Consider the following 18,848-nt stretch of genomic DNA (forward strand, 5'->3'; position numbering starts at 1 on the left):
AGAGAAATGATTTTTTTATTAAAGAAATCAAATAAGCTAGTGGTGCCTTATTAATAAGGCATGGAAGGAGGATCCTAGTGATTTAAGGCACCTCTAAGACACTGTTGGAGCACTAATTTATGTCACATTGACTTAGGACATGAAATAGGGAAGCTGCTGGAGTTGCTCGAATGCCCATAAGTTATTAGATGCAGCAGACTGTTCATTTGTTTCAGGGTCACTGTTTGATTCCGAGACACTTCAATAGCATGAACATCTTTCCTTTCGATCATACCCATGACGTCTTCTTCTTCGTTATCACTAGATGAATTTATTTCAATTCCTCAATGTCACTTGAGTAGTCTACCTCCACAAGATCATTATGGGAAGCTGAGCTAGCGCGGTCGGATGACCTCAATATCTCCAAAATCTTCCTAAACCATTCAAGCTTTCTCTATAAGGACCCAAATCATTATGACATTATCTATATTCACAAGTTCTTTTTATTCTACCAAAAGACTTGGGGACATAAATCAAAGAATTACAGTTGTGAATGGAGTGGTATGTCATGAAGAAATGAACGGTCCTTCATGTTGAGTTACCAAGATTAACCTGCTCACTCTAGACTGAGAATCCTCCAACATTCTCTTGATTCATCAGTTCTCTGACTTTCTCCTCATCAGTTTCGATTGGATCGTTTCTCTTAGGAACATCAAATATTGTGACGTTATCAGTCTCGATAATGATAAATGAGCCTCTTTATAGAACCATGCTTCTAAATGCATGTTTTCTGGGAAGTGCCACTATCTAGATATTTTGATAATATGTAATCAACTTATTTAGAGCAAAGTAAAAAACTTAAAAAAAAATTGTTACTTATCAAAAATAATTATTCTCTAGTCCCCTGTTTTTGAAGAGAATCAACTTCTTCATTATAGGCTCCGGGAATGTGATTGAGACAATGTTACTTGAGTCTGAATTATTTAAAAGCCAAGAGCTTAAGTGCTCTAGAGCCTCCATGGAGTCGGACTAGAAAAGGCATAACGCCCAATAGGTGAGAAATGAATTTTATCTCTGCTTGAAGGGCTAACTTGGCCCCGACATGCACAGAAAATAAATCATTTGATTAAAAATGCCTCCCATACTTGGCACAAAGCATCTCATTTTCATTTTCATTTTGCATGAATGATTCATCTACTATACCAATTCAATCTGTTTTTTTATATAAATTTTTGAATGAATGAAGTGCGGCGGCTCCCATAAAATTTACCTCTGCGAAGCTTCTCTGCCAATAATCAACCAAATTCACTGTCTCCAACCAAAAAATATCTTATTTCTTAGTTATTGAAAATTTTAGACAAGATTTTATGCCTACAATGGGACGAACCACCTAGTGATCGACGCTGACTCAAAAGCTATCAAGCGAGGTGATGTTAGAATAAATATATGATAGTATGTGTCTGCAGGCTTAGGACGAACCAGTTAGTGATCCACCCTGTCCAAAAAAAAGGGGTTTTCGAGTGAGGGGATGTTATGTATATATGATATGATCCTGGTAATACGTTGGTGTTTTTAGGAGAAATGAAAACTTAACAACAATAAACGGTGAGCATCTGGTAGATAGGAAGTAAGGGCATGCTAGGCAACAATTCTAAACTATAATTATATCCATGGTAGTTATTTCCGATCAGTGCCTCCCTTTATATTCAAGTTCTTACTGCATATATCAGTGATTTCTTAGGAAACGCCCTTTTGCTTACACCGTGGACAACAGTGTCACTGGCAGCTGCATTGTTAAAATCTGTCACTGCTCCTTTTCCAACCTGGTTGAGCAAATTTTCTCTCGTCTTTCACCACGGCTTTCAGAGGAGATATAGTTCTCGAAATTTAACTCATTCTTATCTAACACGATCACGAAGTTTGACAAAATTAGAGCCATTCTACTATCTTCGTTTGTTGCCTTAACTTTTAGAATGAAGTGAAAAGTAGCTCGTGGACATGCTTGCCTGCAACCTAGACAATATATTGAGATTAGTGACATGTTAATTTGAGCATCGAGTTGTACAGAATTAGCAGCAAGGCAAATTTGAGAGCCTGTACTGGCAGTCCGGCACATAAAGAATTTTTCGGATCAAAAAACATGGATGGCAATGTTCTGCTTGTAGTGCAGAACCTATGAAGGTAGTACTATCTAATATGCTTCGATTTGTACAAATAGTACGATAATAATTACTCCCTCCGTCCCACCAGGTTCTTTACAGTTACCTCTTTTGGACGTCCCATCCATTTCTTTACATTACAAAACTTTCCCAAAATAGTTAATGGGTCCCACCACTTTATCACTTTTCCTTCCTTTTCACACTACTTTTACTCCACTATCTCTCTTTTATATATTAAAAATCGATGGGTCCCACCACTTCACCCACTTTTCTTCCTCTTTTTCACTACTTTATACATATTTCTTAACCTCCGTGCCCAAACCCAATGTAAACAATTGGGCGGGACGGAGGGAGTATAATTTACCAATGATATCTTCTTTCAAACATTAATGGGGCCGTTTGGCCAAGCTTAAAAGAAGTGACTTCTTGCTTAAACTAGAGAAGTGGAGTAGAACTGAGAAGTAAATAAGTGAATAAGGTGTTTGGAAAAGAAGTAGAAGCTGTGAGAGAGAAGTTAGGATTCTCAGCTTCTTAAAAGTGCTTCTGCTTCTTTACACAAACGGATCAAGAAAAGCAGAAGCCAGAAGCAGCTTCTGCTTCTGGTATACAAACAGGCCCATTAAATAGCAACAGTGGCTTTTAACTCGGCCTGTTATGAAACATTTAGTACTATGATGTTACGAATAGGACGAGAAAAATCTGAAATAGATCAGCTTATCACTTGACGACACTGTTGTGCCCTTGCATCTTAAGTCATTCAACAATTTTTTTTATGTCATGACATTCAACTGTCAAAAAAGGAATCCAGACCCATAACGTTGTACCACCGTCAAAATTAGGACCGGGAAAAACCGAAACCGCAAAAAAACCTAAAAAAAACCGAAAAACCACACCGAAAAAAACCAAACCGCAAATAAAACCGAAAATAACCGAGATAAAAAACCGAAATTAGTGGTGCGGTTTTATTTTCGGTTTTATGCTAAAACCGCACCGAAATTAACCGAACCGAAATATATATATAAAAATATATTTATATATTTATATATATATTAATACTAGTAATAAAGCACCTTAGTCATTTTTAAACTTCACATCTAATTTTATATGGAGGTTCTTCTTCCACAGACCCGTACTTGCGTACTTGCTAAGTCACTTAAATAACCGGGTACCCAAATATTTGGAGGAGCGCTTGATCGAAACCTAGGGCTATTGTGATTTGACACAAAGCAGAAATATTTATGCTGTTAATCTGCTGATCAAATTTTATTATGAAACCTATTCTACTTTTTTTATTTATGTACTTTCTGAAAACTTTTTATTTGAATTTCATGATTAGTTGATTTTGGGTAATTTTATTGACTTTGGGTAATTTTATTGACTTGACATCATCTAATTTCTTGGCAAAATATGTATGTTTTAGTTTTTATTGTGTATTAAGGTTTTTTAGATGAAAGTATGTAATGTTTCCTATATCCTCATATAGAAACAGTAGTAAATAGTAACCGAACATATTGTACATGTTCATGAAAATTTTATATTTTTTTTAAAAAAATCATTATGCACAAGAGTAGCAAATAATAGTGGAAAAACCGAAAAAAAACCGCAACCAACTAATGGTTAACCGCAACCGAAAAACCGTTTTAATTGGTGCGGTTACGGTTAATGATGATTAACCGAACCGAACCGCATTCATCGGTTTGGTAACGGTTAATGTCCGGAACCGCACCAAACCGCACCATGCACACCCCTAGTCAAAATAGACTATTACTCATGGACAGACGACGGAGTATATATTATTAATTGTTATAAAATAAATAAAATTCTAATTCAATTGGATTGTTACGGTCATACCAGAACTATGGCTTTCTACATAAATGCAGTTCGACTGAGAGATGAAAGCAACTCTTCAAAATCACTGCATGACCACAGTGTTAGGTAGTCAGCTGGCTGTTAGTACTAGCAAACAACAAAGTTATGTCATCTACTGCTCTGTCCCGGAGACCAGTGACTTTGAGATGTTACTCCCTCCGTCTCAATTTATAGGTTCATTTTGGGGAAAAAATTTGTCTTAAATATAAGTCGTCAAAGAACTCTATTAATATGAGATTTTTTGGGAGGAGCTCATAAACGAATCCGTGCAGACTTGACCCAGAGTGGACAATTTCAGAGTTAACGGGTATTATGCGGCCCAACTGGCATCAGAGCCAGGTTAAGATATTGATCTCCCGATGAGTAGAGGCCTTAGGAGCCAGGAGGTGCCCAAAAAAAAAAATTTATTATGGTCATACCAGAACTATGGCTTTTTACATAAATGCAGTTCGACTGGGAGATGAAAGCAACTCTTCAAAATCACTGCATGAACAGTGTTAGGTAGTCAGCTAGCTGTTAGTACTAGCAAACAACAAAGTTATGTCATCTACTGCTCTGTCCCGGAGACCAGTGACTTTGAGATTGAGAAAACTGCTGTGACCGATTTACCAGAATACCAAAAGAAAAAATCATCACAAAGAGACCGGAACTTGAGTCCCCTCGGAGACATCCCATGAAATTGGAAAGAACAGTTATTACAAAACCAATAGAGAAGTTATCACAGGGGGTAATGGGACTAACCATTAGTCCTTTCGAATACTCCCTCCGACCCTTTTTAATTGTCGCTATGACAACTAAAAAGGGACGGAGGGAGTATTAGAATGGTTTGAACTTTGAAACAAATGTTAATGCAATTCGCGAATCAGGTTTTGACATAAGGAGAACCTTGCCAAATTTATTATACTAGGAATTAATGTAGCACACCTTACTAGGTGTTCTTGAATTGCATAATCAAACCGAACATACTGTATCGCAGTCTGAATCCTGGGAATTTATGGAGATGATCTCCGGCCCCTCCAGCACTTGCTATGTAAAAATGAGGTGACCAGTTAAGTGGCTGTTTGGGCAAGACGATTCCCGTTTTTTTCAATAAATCTACTTTTCTTGATCCCGTTTCTATAAAAGTAAGAAACACTTGAAGCTGAAAATGCAAACATTTGTTCTTCGAACAATTATTTTATTTTATTCTTCAAAATTATCCACTTGTGTTTTTATATATATTCTCTCTTTTAAATCAACAAAAAAGCACATAAAAATTGGTTTTAATTTTGTAACTTATCATTATCGAGAATATAATTACAAATCATTAGTCATAGAACCTTGGTATATTTTTACTATTAGTTAAGGTTCTGCAGCAGAATTGCACGAAAAAAATGTCTTATGTATGTATTATATTTTCAAATTACTTTTGAACAAACACCGCAAAAATACATATTATTTAGATTTGGATCCTAAAAATCTATATAAAAAATAGGGTTCTAACTTTAATGATTCTGTGATTCTATTTTAAGTATCGGTTCTCTCTTGAACACGACACTATCATTACAAAATATTATCATTTCATCCTGTATAGTTTACAGGATTATTATTGTTACATATTGTTACACCTAACCATTATACATAACACTGTAACCATTATCCTACCAGTGATATCAAGAGTGGACGCAAATATATTACTCCCACCTTTATATTTTATAATAATTTTCAATTAAAAAACATATAATAAAACTAGGGGATTATAATTTATCATAAACTATAAAATGTTATTAAAAGTAGTAACCTATTACAATGAGAACATCAAAATGGCCTCTAAATTATGGTTTATGGTACATGCAAACTTACAAACAAACACAGCTCAGCCTAATTAGCTCATGTTTGGATGTGCTTAACCTTTAGCTTAATTAATTCAATCGGTCCAAAATAAGTAGTCCAATTAACTAAAAAACCGCCAAACACTCCCTAAGGCTTGTGGTGCTGTGTATAGATGTAGTCCAGGTGCACCTCAGCCATAGCCCTTCTCTTCAAGCACTCCTCATCTCCATTTTTACATTCTTCCATCCCCATAAGCTCCTATTCAAGTTTCAAATAACAATAAAAATAAATAAATAAATATTTCAAAAGTAAATTAAAAAATAATAACAGAAGCTGGCCCAAACAAGTTACCTCGAATGATTCACTGCCTTTGGTAACTAGACTGTTCAACTTTAGTTGCTCTCTGGATCCTGCAAAATATATTACATATGTATGTTCAGTTTGGTAATAACATATACACACGTATTCATAAACAGAAACAAAGAGTGCCGTTTGGATCATGGGATTCCAATTAAATGAGTATTGATTTGGATACCTTGGTGGGTTGTTAATAAGGATCGAGCAGATGTTTGTGAAGCTATGAGAAAAATAAGGAGAAGCAGAGAGAAACATGAAGATTGTTTCATTGTTTTAGCTGTGTGTGTGTGTTTGGCGTGTGCCAGGTATGGATGAGATGAGAGAAATTATATTTGTGGGAGTCGAGGGTGAGGACGGTTAAGGTTATGATGGTTGAGGAATGAGGAGCTCTTGGGTATATAAATAACTACGTAAGGAATGGCACATCAAATTTTATATCGGAACCGTTTGCGCGAACTAAATAAGTGCTGTGGCTGAGGTAGAAGCCGTGAGACAAAAGTTAGTGATCGTAATTTTTTTAAGTACTTCTTGATTTTTTACACAAACGATACAAATAAATGCTTATAACTTATAATTCAGAAACCAGGTTTACAAGCCCGTGCCAAACACCCACATTATTTCCGCATCTTCTCTGTTTAGATATGTTTGGGCATATTAATTTGTTAATTTTTGTATGAATATTTAAAATTTATAACAATATATATTATTATATACGGAGAATAAATTCGTGGTGAATTTTTTTCATGATCACTAAAATCGAATTAAACTAATATCGAATAAAGGTCTCGAGAATCAAATGAGGAAAGAAGTCACACGACAAAGTACTTTATACTGGGAGCAATTTTGTATAATGTTGTTTGAATTATTGTGCACTATAGTCTATAGTAGTCTATAGAATGATAAAGTAAAAATATCCTGAAATTTAACAAAAATCTGATTGATTTTAGTAATACTGGCTTCGTCGCGAATGTTCATCTGAATTTAGATAATTACGCAGATTTAAAGTTTTTTTTTTGATTAATACGCAGATTTAAAGTTAAATATATGAATAAATCATAATTCTAAAAATCAATGACTCTACTAATATGTCGATTGGATTTCTTCAATCTTATTAATCGCAATACATTTTTCCTAAAAATCAATGACTACTAAAAATTGTCATAAGATACTATGTCGATTGGATTTCTTCAATCTTATTAATCGCAATACATTTTTTCAAAACTAATATAATAAATATTATAAATTAAATATTGTCATATTATTTTAATATATCTAGTTAATTATTCAATTTATTCCGATTACTTGTTTTGTCGCTAAATAATAACTACTCCATTTGTCATGTTAATTTCTATACACATTCCATTTTTATTTAATTAGAGAAAATGATTTTTTTATTTTTATATTCCCCCCGTTTCAATTTATATGTCCACTTTTAAGAAATTGTTCTGTTTCAAATTACTTGTCCACTTCAATTTTCAATGCAAATTCATATTTCCAAAGTTATATATACTCCACATATTTCTTATTTATATTTTCTCGATCAATCTCACTCCACATATTTTGATCATTTAATGCAATTAAGTTGTGAACATCCATTTTTCTTAAAATATGCGATTTTTTTAAAGTGGACATCTAATTTGAAACGGAGGGAGTAAGACAGAAGCGGGCTAAAAAAAAGAGCATTAAATTCTTATATCGTGTGCGGAATGCGAGAGAGATTGGGAAGTGGTAGTGGTGTAGGCTTGAGTCATTGTCAAAGTAGTGGACCGGTGACTACAAAAATGAATGTGCCATAGTGGCTGACAGTCACACCAAAGTCAACCTACATTATGATATGACAACTGTTCCCCATTACTTTCTTTATTTGTCATCTTCCACTGTCTCCTCACCCTAATGTCAGGAATTGGATGCCTTGCAATCTCTTCGAGACTCGAGAGGAACCTCACACAATTCTTTTATTCATGTCTTCACATTAAAATATAAACAAAATATACGATAATCTTTAGATTTTTAGATCATGGTTTTAGATTCGCCAAATAACTCAAAACCAAATTGACCTATTATAATTATTATAAAATACTAGCTTATAGCCCGCGCAAGGCACGGGAGCTTTTTAATTACTTATAAATTTTTCAAATATATTTTAAATGATGCGAAAAAATTTAATTTATAAATAATAAATCAAAATTTTCAATAAAATAAAACTTGAAATTATGATTTGTTTGTAAGTTAGAACTGTTGTAAATACACCATCACAACCATTAATGGCTTCAAATAAACCATTGTAATCAAGCCATTCCTTTTCTCGTATGTATCATTCCAATATTAAATTCATTCTATCAAATTTTAATAAAATTTTGAGTTGAATATGTGAGGCCAACTTCTATTAGAATATATTTATAAATGTATTTTATATTAAAATTATTATAATGTGATTTAAATATTTTTCTAAATTAAAATTGACAAACATAATTTGTTTTGAATTAAGAAAAAGAATCATAAACATGCAATAAGAAGGTAGAATATGTTTTGGATTAGAAAAAAGTTTTTGTATTCGTTCCTCACATAAATCCGGCTTATTAATTTTAAAATGTATTATATAAAAATTGTGACAGTGTAATTTATATTTTTTTTTTGAAAAAGATGGTGCGATTTATATGATTCTACAAATAAAACTAATATGAAATATTTATTTTAGATTAAAAAAATCATATACACATGAAACACAGAATTTATTTTGGATTCAGAAAAGGAATTATAAACATCCAAGTAGATATCAGTTGCCTTATAGAAATAGAAGTTAATTTTGTTCTGATCTAACGGTGCTTATTTGTTCAATATACGATCTAACGGATGATAAGCTTTTGGACCATGTGACCATGCGACCAAATTATCTCCCTTACGCTTATTATATATAAGTATATAATTTGTATATCAAAATAATAAATATTTTTATCTTATAAATTATTTATATTATTTTAAAATTAAATATTAATTTAGTTTAAATAATATGAAATTTAAAAAATAAATATAATTTTTTTGTAGATACTCTTATTTTATATTAATATAAATAATTTTGGACAACCTGAATTCGACATAATAATAATCAATCAACCCGATATCAAAGCTCTAATCCAAATTCATATTTTCCGGATTAAATTTTATGTATGGTTGCCGAATCGAGTTTGATTGCGCATTGTTAATCGGTAATATTGTGCAAGCAATTATTCTCTTAGTTAACATGTTCATATGTGTGGCTGTAGGCCTGTAGCACCTCTCGTAACTCGTATACACGCATGATGCCTCGGATATTCTGCTTACTCTAATATTTTCATACTCCTTCTGTTTTTTTTTATACTAGCCTTTAGCCCGTGCGAAGCACGGACGGGTATATAGTTGGTAATTTATTATTTATAATTTAAATTTTAACATCATTTTATTAGTATTTTAATATTAATGGATTGAATTTTAATTAAATTATATTATTCAGCTGATTATATTTTCTCCCGATTACTTAAAAATGGACAAACCCTATAATATATACACACACACACATACATTTAATCCGAATTTAGTACACGTAGATTTATAAATAAAAAAAATCAGAAAATTCTAATTTTTTCCGAACATAGCCGATCGTGTAATATTTCTGAAAGATTCAGTAATCTAATTTATTGAATTTCAACGTAATTTTGTAATCTTGGTTTTTTTTTGCAACAATAACTTTTAAGATTAGTTAGAAAGGGTTATGTAATGATTATGTTGAAATAGAACACGTTAAAGTTAAATAGAGAGTTATATGAAGGTTCTTGTTAAAAAAATATATTCAAAATTGTATATTTATAATTTTATTTATAACATCATTATAATTTTTTTTAATGAAATATTATATGATAATGTATTGTTATGAGTGGTTTTAGTATTTGAAAATGTTTATAATACTAATAGACTCCACATTTGTAGACTTGTAGTACCAAAAGGAGAGTACCAAACCAAAAAATATAACTAAAACCTAGGACTACAAATTATACCCATGTTGGCTTATTATAGTATAGTATAGATGACGCTTTGACTTTTGGCACACATTTTTAAGTGCTTTGACCGGGTAGTTAAAAATATTATTTTTTGAATTTTCTTTTTTTGAATAAAAATTTTGATTATATATTATTATTCAGAAAAAGAAATTTTGAAAAATAATATTTTTAACTACCCGGTCAAAGCACTTAAAAGTGTGTGCCAAAAGTCAAAGCGTCATATAAAAAAAACAGAGGGAGTACTGTATTACGAAAAGTAATCGAATTTCACATTATTTAAAAAAATATTAACTTTGCTTTATATTTATTTTTTTTGAAAATAAGCTTTACTTTATTAAATCACTCATAGCAGCAAGTGTCACAGTGTTTTTCTTTATGCTGACAAGGTACGTGCTATTCCAAACACCAGTGAGCACCACTATACAAAGTGGAGTGGGAGGCCCCTCTCCTTTTTTTATCGACGCAAGTTTTTCCTCCAATTCACCGGTTTGAGATTTAACCGTTTCTGAAACAAAATTTATTTTTTGGCCGAAGTCCCGCTCGAGTCATCTAATCAAATTCCAGCTCAATTGATTCTGATCGAGCCCGTGATAGAGTTAGGTTTTTAAATCAGGATGAGCTAAAACGATCTACTTGTAAAAATATAAGAGTAAATGTCAAAATGGTGACGGTAGTTTATCAAAGTTTACAAAATGTTGGCTGGAGTTCGAAAACTACATATTGGTGGCTGGACTTTACCTCCGCCTTTTAATAAAGTGGCTGCCGTCAAGGTCCGTAAATCTGACCGTTAAATCCAAAAAAAATAATAAAAAAAGAATAAAAATGAATTAACTACCCATCAATCTCCTTTTGTCTCTCTATCGTCTCATCCCTCTGTTTTTCGTCCTCCCTGCTTCCACCTCCTTATTTCTCCGGTGAAAATCGTCCTGCCAAACCCCCAAATCAACAGCTTTAGTCACGAACTCATCACACCCATTTAAGTCCGACGGCGACGACCCATTTAAGTAATTTCCGTCCAGAAATAATGTCTTTGGTAGAGGTTTGGGGGTAGTTTTTGATTGACCCGGTGAGTTTGTTGTAACTCAAGTCCAAACGAGTCAGACTCGTCGCCGAGTTCAACATGTTTGGCGGTGGTCCTGAGAGAGAATTATGAGACAAGTCTACTGATTCTAGTTTCTCAAGAGCGAAAACTGAGGGTGGGACTCGGCCGGAGAACGAGTTGATACTGCAGACTTTTGTAATCTTTTCATTTGATTTGATTCAAAACGAGCTGTTAAAGACGATGTAGATATATATACGAGTTGGATAGGATTTGTTTGCGGCAGAAATTAATGATCAGCATTAGAGCAAGCTCACTTGTTGATTTTTTGATAGTTGATTTCAGTGTGATCTTGTCTATATTAGATGGGCAGTTTTTTTCTCCTAAATTTGTGCAAAAACCCATTTTCAACTTTTTTTTATAATTTTTTTTTGGACTTAACGGCCAGATTTAACGGATCTTGACGGCATCCACCTTATTAAAAGGCGGAGGTAAAGTCCAGCCACCAATTTGTAATTTTTGAACTCCAGCCAATATTTTGTAAAATTTGAGAAACTACAGCCACCACTTTGTTATTTACTCAAAATATAATGCAAGATCCAATAAAACAGAAAACACCGTGACTTCATATTTGAGTCATTAATTTAAAGTGAATTGGAAGTGGGGGAAAAAAATTGGTTGCTGTCTGGTGCCCGTGCTTAATTTAGGAACGTGTAGGATCTGCATGACCCCAAGACCCCTTTGATTAACGCCTCCTTATCTCCCTCTCTCCCGGGCCCTAATCTCCATTAAACGTTTTTGAGGGGCTTTCATCGGTTTTCACCGGTGAAAAACTCCAACCTTTTGTTTTTTTGTTTGAAATCTTATTTTTTTCACAATAAATTTCTAATTTATTTGGGTTTTGCTAGTCTTTCCTTACGAATAAGAGTTGGATTCAGATATGGAGGTTCCGCCCCTGTCCTCCATGCATGAGGTTATAAATCGGCATGATTTCCACGAGTTTGATTCAGATATGAAGGTTATTAAGAGATCGCTTCTATGATTGATTATTCAGAACATTCAGGTGAAAACTAATCAGGTGAAAACAAGTATATACATTCAAAACATCTTCATATTGCTTAGTTGCCACTCCATGAAGAAAGAATTCAACAACGATATCAATCCACGACGTCCGTCTAATTTCGATTATATTTATAAATGCCGTATGATTTTTAGTAAATGAATTGATTTCTTTTTATAAAAAAAGAAGTGATATCGATTTCTTACTTTTAGAAGTTTTAAATGTTACTCCCTCCGTCCCATTTTAGTTGTCACATTTCTATTTTTGTTGGTCTAATTGACTAACTTTTGACCAAAGATTATAAGTCATTCTTTCATTATTTTAAAAAACTGAAAATCACATCTTAAAGTAGATTAAAAGTTGCTTCCGGTGGCATATTTTTTTTATTTTTTCAATTGATAAAATATTAATAAATTTCAGTTAAATTTTGGTCAATTTGACCGACATAATACCAAAGGTGACAACTAAAATGGGACGGAGGGAGTATTAAGTTTACTAGCTTATAGCCCGTGCAAGGCACGGGAGCTTTTTAATTATTTATAATTTTTTTAAATATATTTTAAATGGTGTGAAAAAAATTATTTTATAATAATAAATTAAAATTATATGTATCATGCCAAAGTATTAAATTCTTTCTATCAAATTTTAAATTATTTTAAGTAAAATATGTGACGCCAACTCCTATTAGATTATATAATGTGATTTAAATATTTTTCTAAAAATTTTTATGGTTTCGAGATTAAAATTGATAAACACAATTTGTTTTGAATTAAGAAGATGAATCATAAACATGTAATAACATGGTAGAATTTGTTTTGGATTAAGAAAAAGTTTTTGTATTCGTTCCTCACATAAATCGGGCTTATTAATTTAAAAATATATTAGATAAAAATAATTTTGTGACGGTGCGATTTATATGATTCTATAAATAAAATTGGTAGAAAATATTTATTTTGGATTAAAAAAATCATAAACACATGAAATACAGAATTTGTTTTGAATTCAGAAAAGGAATTATAAACATGCAAGTAGATATCAGTTGTCTTATGAAACAGATGTTATTTTTGTTCTAATCTAACGGTGTTTATTTGTTCAATATACGATCCGATGGATAAAAATAATTTTTTAGGAAATATATATTTTGGATTAAAAAAACCAAAAACACATGAAACACAGAATTTGTTTTAGATTCAGAAAAGGAATTATAAACATGGAAGTAGATGTCAGTTTCTTTATAGAACAGAATTTAATTTTGTTCTAATCTAACGGTATCCAAGATAAACTTTTGGACCATAAGACCATACGACCAAATTATCTCCCTTACGCTTATTATATATAAGTATATAATGGGTTGGATTGTTGAAATTTAGGTTGTGCTGCTTCTAAAGTTCACTGCACCACTTGGAATTTTTTTTTGCCAATTCTTAGATTTGAAGATGGTCCACGGATTGTCTCCGAGCTCTTAGTACCTCCGCCGCTGAATCGAGTCGACTTAATCGAGTCGACTTTAAATTTTGGACGGGCTCAGAGACATGTATAAGAGTTAAAACTTGATCCATGACTATTTCACTAGATCCTATGCGGATCATATTTTGGAATCTATCTTCCATCCAATTTTTTTTTCATTCTTCTTAATTATGTTATTTCTTATTTAATTCATATTATAATAATTTGTATGGAGATATCATCGTACAGATATAATATGATCGGATTTCATCATGATTTTAATCAGATTTCTCAGCCAGATGAATTAGTTCAATGATCCTGAAAAGTGGAGCATCTTTTATGTGGACCGGGTTACAACTCTAACCCGGTTGTTGTTGGTAAGAACGAGCCAAAATTTACTATCTATACTATACTATAATAAGCCAACATGGGTATAATTTGTAGTCGTACAAATTTTTGGTATGGTCATGTCTTAGTTATGTTTTTTTGTTTTGCTACTACCTCTGGAACTAGAATTCTATAACATGTGCAACTCTATTATACTAAAAACACTCATCACAATACATCATCATATAATATTTCATAAAAAAATTATAATGACATTAAAAATAAAGTTATAAATATACAATTTTGAATATTCTTTTTAAAAACAAGATCCTTCGTATAACTCTTTTTAACTCTAATCCATAACACAATAAATATAGTATCTACATATTAATAACAACAAAATATTTATAAATAGATAATAAATTATAAAAGCTGAATTTTTGTGAGAAAATATAATTAATTTGTTAATATAATTTAATTAAAATTCAATTCATTAATACTAAAATACTAATAAAATGATATTAAAATATAAATTATAAATAATAAATCACAAACTATCTACCCGCCCGTGCTTCGCACGGGTTAAAGGCTAGTATATATAATACAGCAACCATGAGTAATTTAATTAAAAATGACTAATTTACCCTTTGTTCATTATACAATATTTATACATATATAAAGGTTATTATTGACTTTTAACACTAACGTATTTATTAGACATTAATATCATTGTAAATTAATTCGATATGACTAATATACCCTTCACTCAATACACATATTTTAATATATATAAAGGTTATTATTGACTTTTAATATTAACGCATTTATTATACATTAATGTGTAAGCAATGTATTTATTATACATTAATGTCTAAGCATTTATATACATTAATTATAACATGATCATTATTTGAAATTATTTTAATATTATACATATAAATAATATATATCTAATCATTTTTAAAATTTAAATTTTCCTCACAAATTTTGTAAATTTTAATATTCTACCTGATTTTTGACTGATTAATCCAATTTTGACCAATTAATCATCGATTTAATCGAATTTTAGCAAATCGTATTAAAAATTCGTCTGTTATCGATTATTCGGTTAATCGGCCGATTTTTAGAATATTTAATTATTGTGATTTAATTAAATTATATATATGATTTAATAAAATCATATATATGATTTTTTAACTATACGACAAAGACTCTGATTCGACAAGAATCTTATTTGTTTTTATCAAATTTTCAATAATTTTAGGTGAATGATAATTTAATTATATAATAAAATTTTAAATAGTGTATATTTTTTATATTTACATTTTAATAAATATCATCATAGTAAGGATATATGTACATTTAGACATCAAGATAATAAGACTTAAAATACAAGTAAATATAAATTTAAATTATATCTAGACAAATTTTTGATGGTACCCTCGTAGAAGTGGGTTTTTTAATGGTACTATCGTATTTTTGACTTCTACCGATGGTACGCTCGTACTTTTAATTTACTCTCTATGGTACACTCGTGTACTTTTTATTTACTATCTATTGATTACAAACTTAAAACAAATTTTATATTTGAAATCCTTGCAAAAAATTACATAAAATAGACCCTTAAATCATGTAAAACAAAGTCAAAATGATAGTATTCTTTCTGAGCAGTTTAATGTTAGATCATATATGAAGGTATACTCTTTTGTCATAGTCAAAACTCTAAGCTGACGATTGCTGCGCGGCTGCTGACATAATGAGATGTTATATTTCCAATTGTGTTTAAACATCATGTAATATATACTGTAGTTGATGATAAAAGAAGCAGTTTGGCTGCTGACATAATGAGATGTTATATTTCCAATTGTGTTTAAACATCATGTAATATATATTGTAGTTGATGATAAAAGAAGCAGTTTGGCTGCTGACATAATGAGATGTTATATTTCCAATTGTGTTTAAACATCATGTAATATATACTGTAGTTGATGATAAAAGAAGCATTTTGGCCAAGCATCCCGGTAAAAGGGCTAATGACCAGAAGCCTGAAACAGTGATTAGCCATTAACTATTTTTTTTTTATTCTATATATCTAAGTATCTGACACATACTTGTAGCAGTAAAATCGAATCTTGATCAATTTAATCCAAAATGACTAAACTATCCTTTACTCAAAATACATTCAGTTTGTTCGACTCGATCATTGGTGTAGATGCCGTATGGCTTTTTATTATTAGATTAACACATTTGTTTCAAAAAAAAAAAGATATTTTTCATTCACAAAATTTGAACGTAGGTCTATAAAAAAAGAAAAGATGGGGAAAATAAAAATTTTAAAAATGATTAGATATATATTATCTATATGTATAATATTAAATCAATTCCAAAATCATGTTATAATTAATGTATATTAATGATTGGACATTAATATCTAATAAATACGTTAGTTTTAAAAGTCTATAATGACCTCTCTATATATAAAAATATGTATTTTGATATTGAAGTCGATGGACTGGCTTGATGTATAATGTAGGAATTAAGTATCTTATGGGGCTATGTTTGGCTACGAAAGTTAAGCCTTAATGTTTACTTGTTTTTATAAAAATGTATATTTTATAATTTTTGTATATATTATAAATAATTATGATTTAATAATAAATAAATAAATATTCAGTGTTGTAAAAAGCGGGAATTAGAAAATCAGCGATTAATCAGAATGATTAATAGGATCATTATTCAGGATTAATTTAATATTATATATGTAAAAATAATATATATATATATATATATATAATCATTTTTAAAATTTTAAATTTTCCACAAAATTTTTGTAAATTTTAATATTCTACCTGATTTTCGACCCTATTAATCCAATTTTCGACCAATTAGTCATCGATTTAACCGAATTTTAATATATTTTTTGTATTTATATTTTTAATAAATATCATAAAAGTGAGGATATGTGTATATACAGACATCAACATACTATAATTTAAAATACAAATTAATATAAAAAAGATAAATAACGAGATATAACATATATTGAAAAAAGTGATTTAAAGCAACCCGTGCTTTGCACGGGTTAAGAAGCTAGTTTACACGAACATGAGAATCTTTCAAAACCAAGACCCTGACCCGATGAGGAGAGGAACGGACTTTTTTGAGCTGGGCTTTTTTAGCCAGACTGGGCTAGACCAGATTTTTGATCCAGAATTTCGGTGCATCCCTACTCTCAACTGCCAATTATTGTTGGTGAAGTCAATTCTAAGTACACACTGGATTTTGTTCTGTGCGGAGAAGAGGGAAGACACGTTTTAATGGAGTGTATAAAACGACCAGTTAATCGATTTCTGCACCAATATATTTGGTGATTTGTATAACATCAAGTATTTTAAACACACTTGATTACGTGAATAAGTTTCAACTTAATCTTAAGTTTCTCGTCTAAACAACAGGAGTGAGAACCCAATTTAAATACCACAGAAAAATCAGGGTTAAATTGTTCTGGCATCAAAATTAAAAATAAATCGTAAAGGAATCAAATATAACTAACATATATTCCAAGAATAAATGGCTGCTTAAAGGAGTAATGATTTGAAACGTCAAATATGGAGTAGATATTGGCAATCAAATTAACAAGTTAATAAATAAGAATCAATAGTAAAAGAGAGTATCGATTTAGGAAAAGGTAACATAAAAAACTATATTAGATAAAGAATAACACAAGAAGCCAATTAACTCTAAGAAGTAGTATCTCAAAAAATACAACTGATACCGGGAATAAGTCAAGCATGGCCATTGTAAGCTGGAATGCTAGAGGGCTTAATAGTGAAGAAGCTATTAGACAAGCAAGGTTACTTACTAGATATTATAAGCCTGATGTACTGGTTTTAATGGAAACTAAGCTGGAAGCAAGTAAAGTTAGTATGATGTGTAATAAACTCGGCTTTGAACAAGGCTTTGAGATCCCAAGAGTTGGACTGCGGGGAGGACTTATGATTTTGTGGAAAGAAATGGTGGAAGCTTCTCATTTGACATCATCGACAAATCTTTTTAGCTGTTTCATAAGGTGGGAAAACCAACCTTAGATTGTTTAAACAATATCTGTCAAATTAATTAGGTGATTAGTTTGAAAGTGTTGCTTCCTAGTTAAACCTCAAAAGATAAAGGATTATGATATTTCATAGCAGAGACTAGAGTCAAGATAATTATCTCCAGTGCTACTGATTAGTGAATATGCCTTAGAGGGGTGTATTGGATTGGGATTTTAAAGCATTTTTTTGCATTCATGAAATCCGAGGGTATTCGATTGGGATTGTTTGAAATCCATTAAAATCTTGAGGTATTCGATTGGGATTTTAAATTATGCTACAAAATCCGGTGGTATTCAATTGGGATTTTAAATTATGCTTTAAAATCCGATGGTATTCAATTGGGATTGTTTAAAATCCATTAAAATCTGATGGTATTCAAATGCTGATGGATTTTTTTGCATTTCATAAAATGATGGATTTTGTGGCATTCTTAGTGTATTTTAAGTTTTTTGAAATCCCACCAAAATCAATGGGATTTTGAAGCATTGTGCTTAAATCCTATAAACTCTGCGACATTTTATCAAGAATCCGCACAAAATCAAAATCACACACAATCCATTAAAATCCATAGACTAAAAACAATCCATTAAAATCCCAATCGAATACACCCCTCTTAGTCTGCACTTTTTTCTGGCATACATTCAGGATTCTTAAATCTGCTAAAGCTTCTGG

The 18,848-nt window shown here is 31.1% G+C and overlaps 1 protein-coding gene across 1 annotated transcript; it reads right to left on the bottom strand.

Annotated features, from left to right (window-relative positions):
• Positions 1–5,749: 5,749 nt before the first annotated feature.
• LOC108208005 (putative phytosulfokines 6) lies at positions 5,750–6,585 on the bottom strand. Its single transcript, XM_017378470.2, has 3 exons — positions 6,355–6,585; positions 6,171–6,229; positions 5,750–6,077 (listed from the first exon to the last, which is right to left on the bottom strand). The coding sequence occupies exons 1-3, from the start codon at positions 6,443–6,445 to the stop codon at positions 5,967–5,969; spliced, it is 261 nt and encodes an 86-aa protein (XP_017233959.1). The 5' UTR covers positions 6,446–6,585; the 3' UTR covers positions 5,750–5,966.
• Positions 6,586–18,848: the final 12,263 nt, after the last annotated feature.

This window comes from Daucus carota, chromosome 2 (genome assembly GCF_001625215.2).
Source record: "Daucus carota subsp. sativus chromosome 2, DH1 v3.0, whole genome shotgun sequence".
Lineage (NCBI taxonomy): Eukaryota > Viridiplantae > Streptophyta > Magnoliopsida > Apiales > Apiaceae > Daucus > Daucus carota.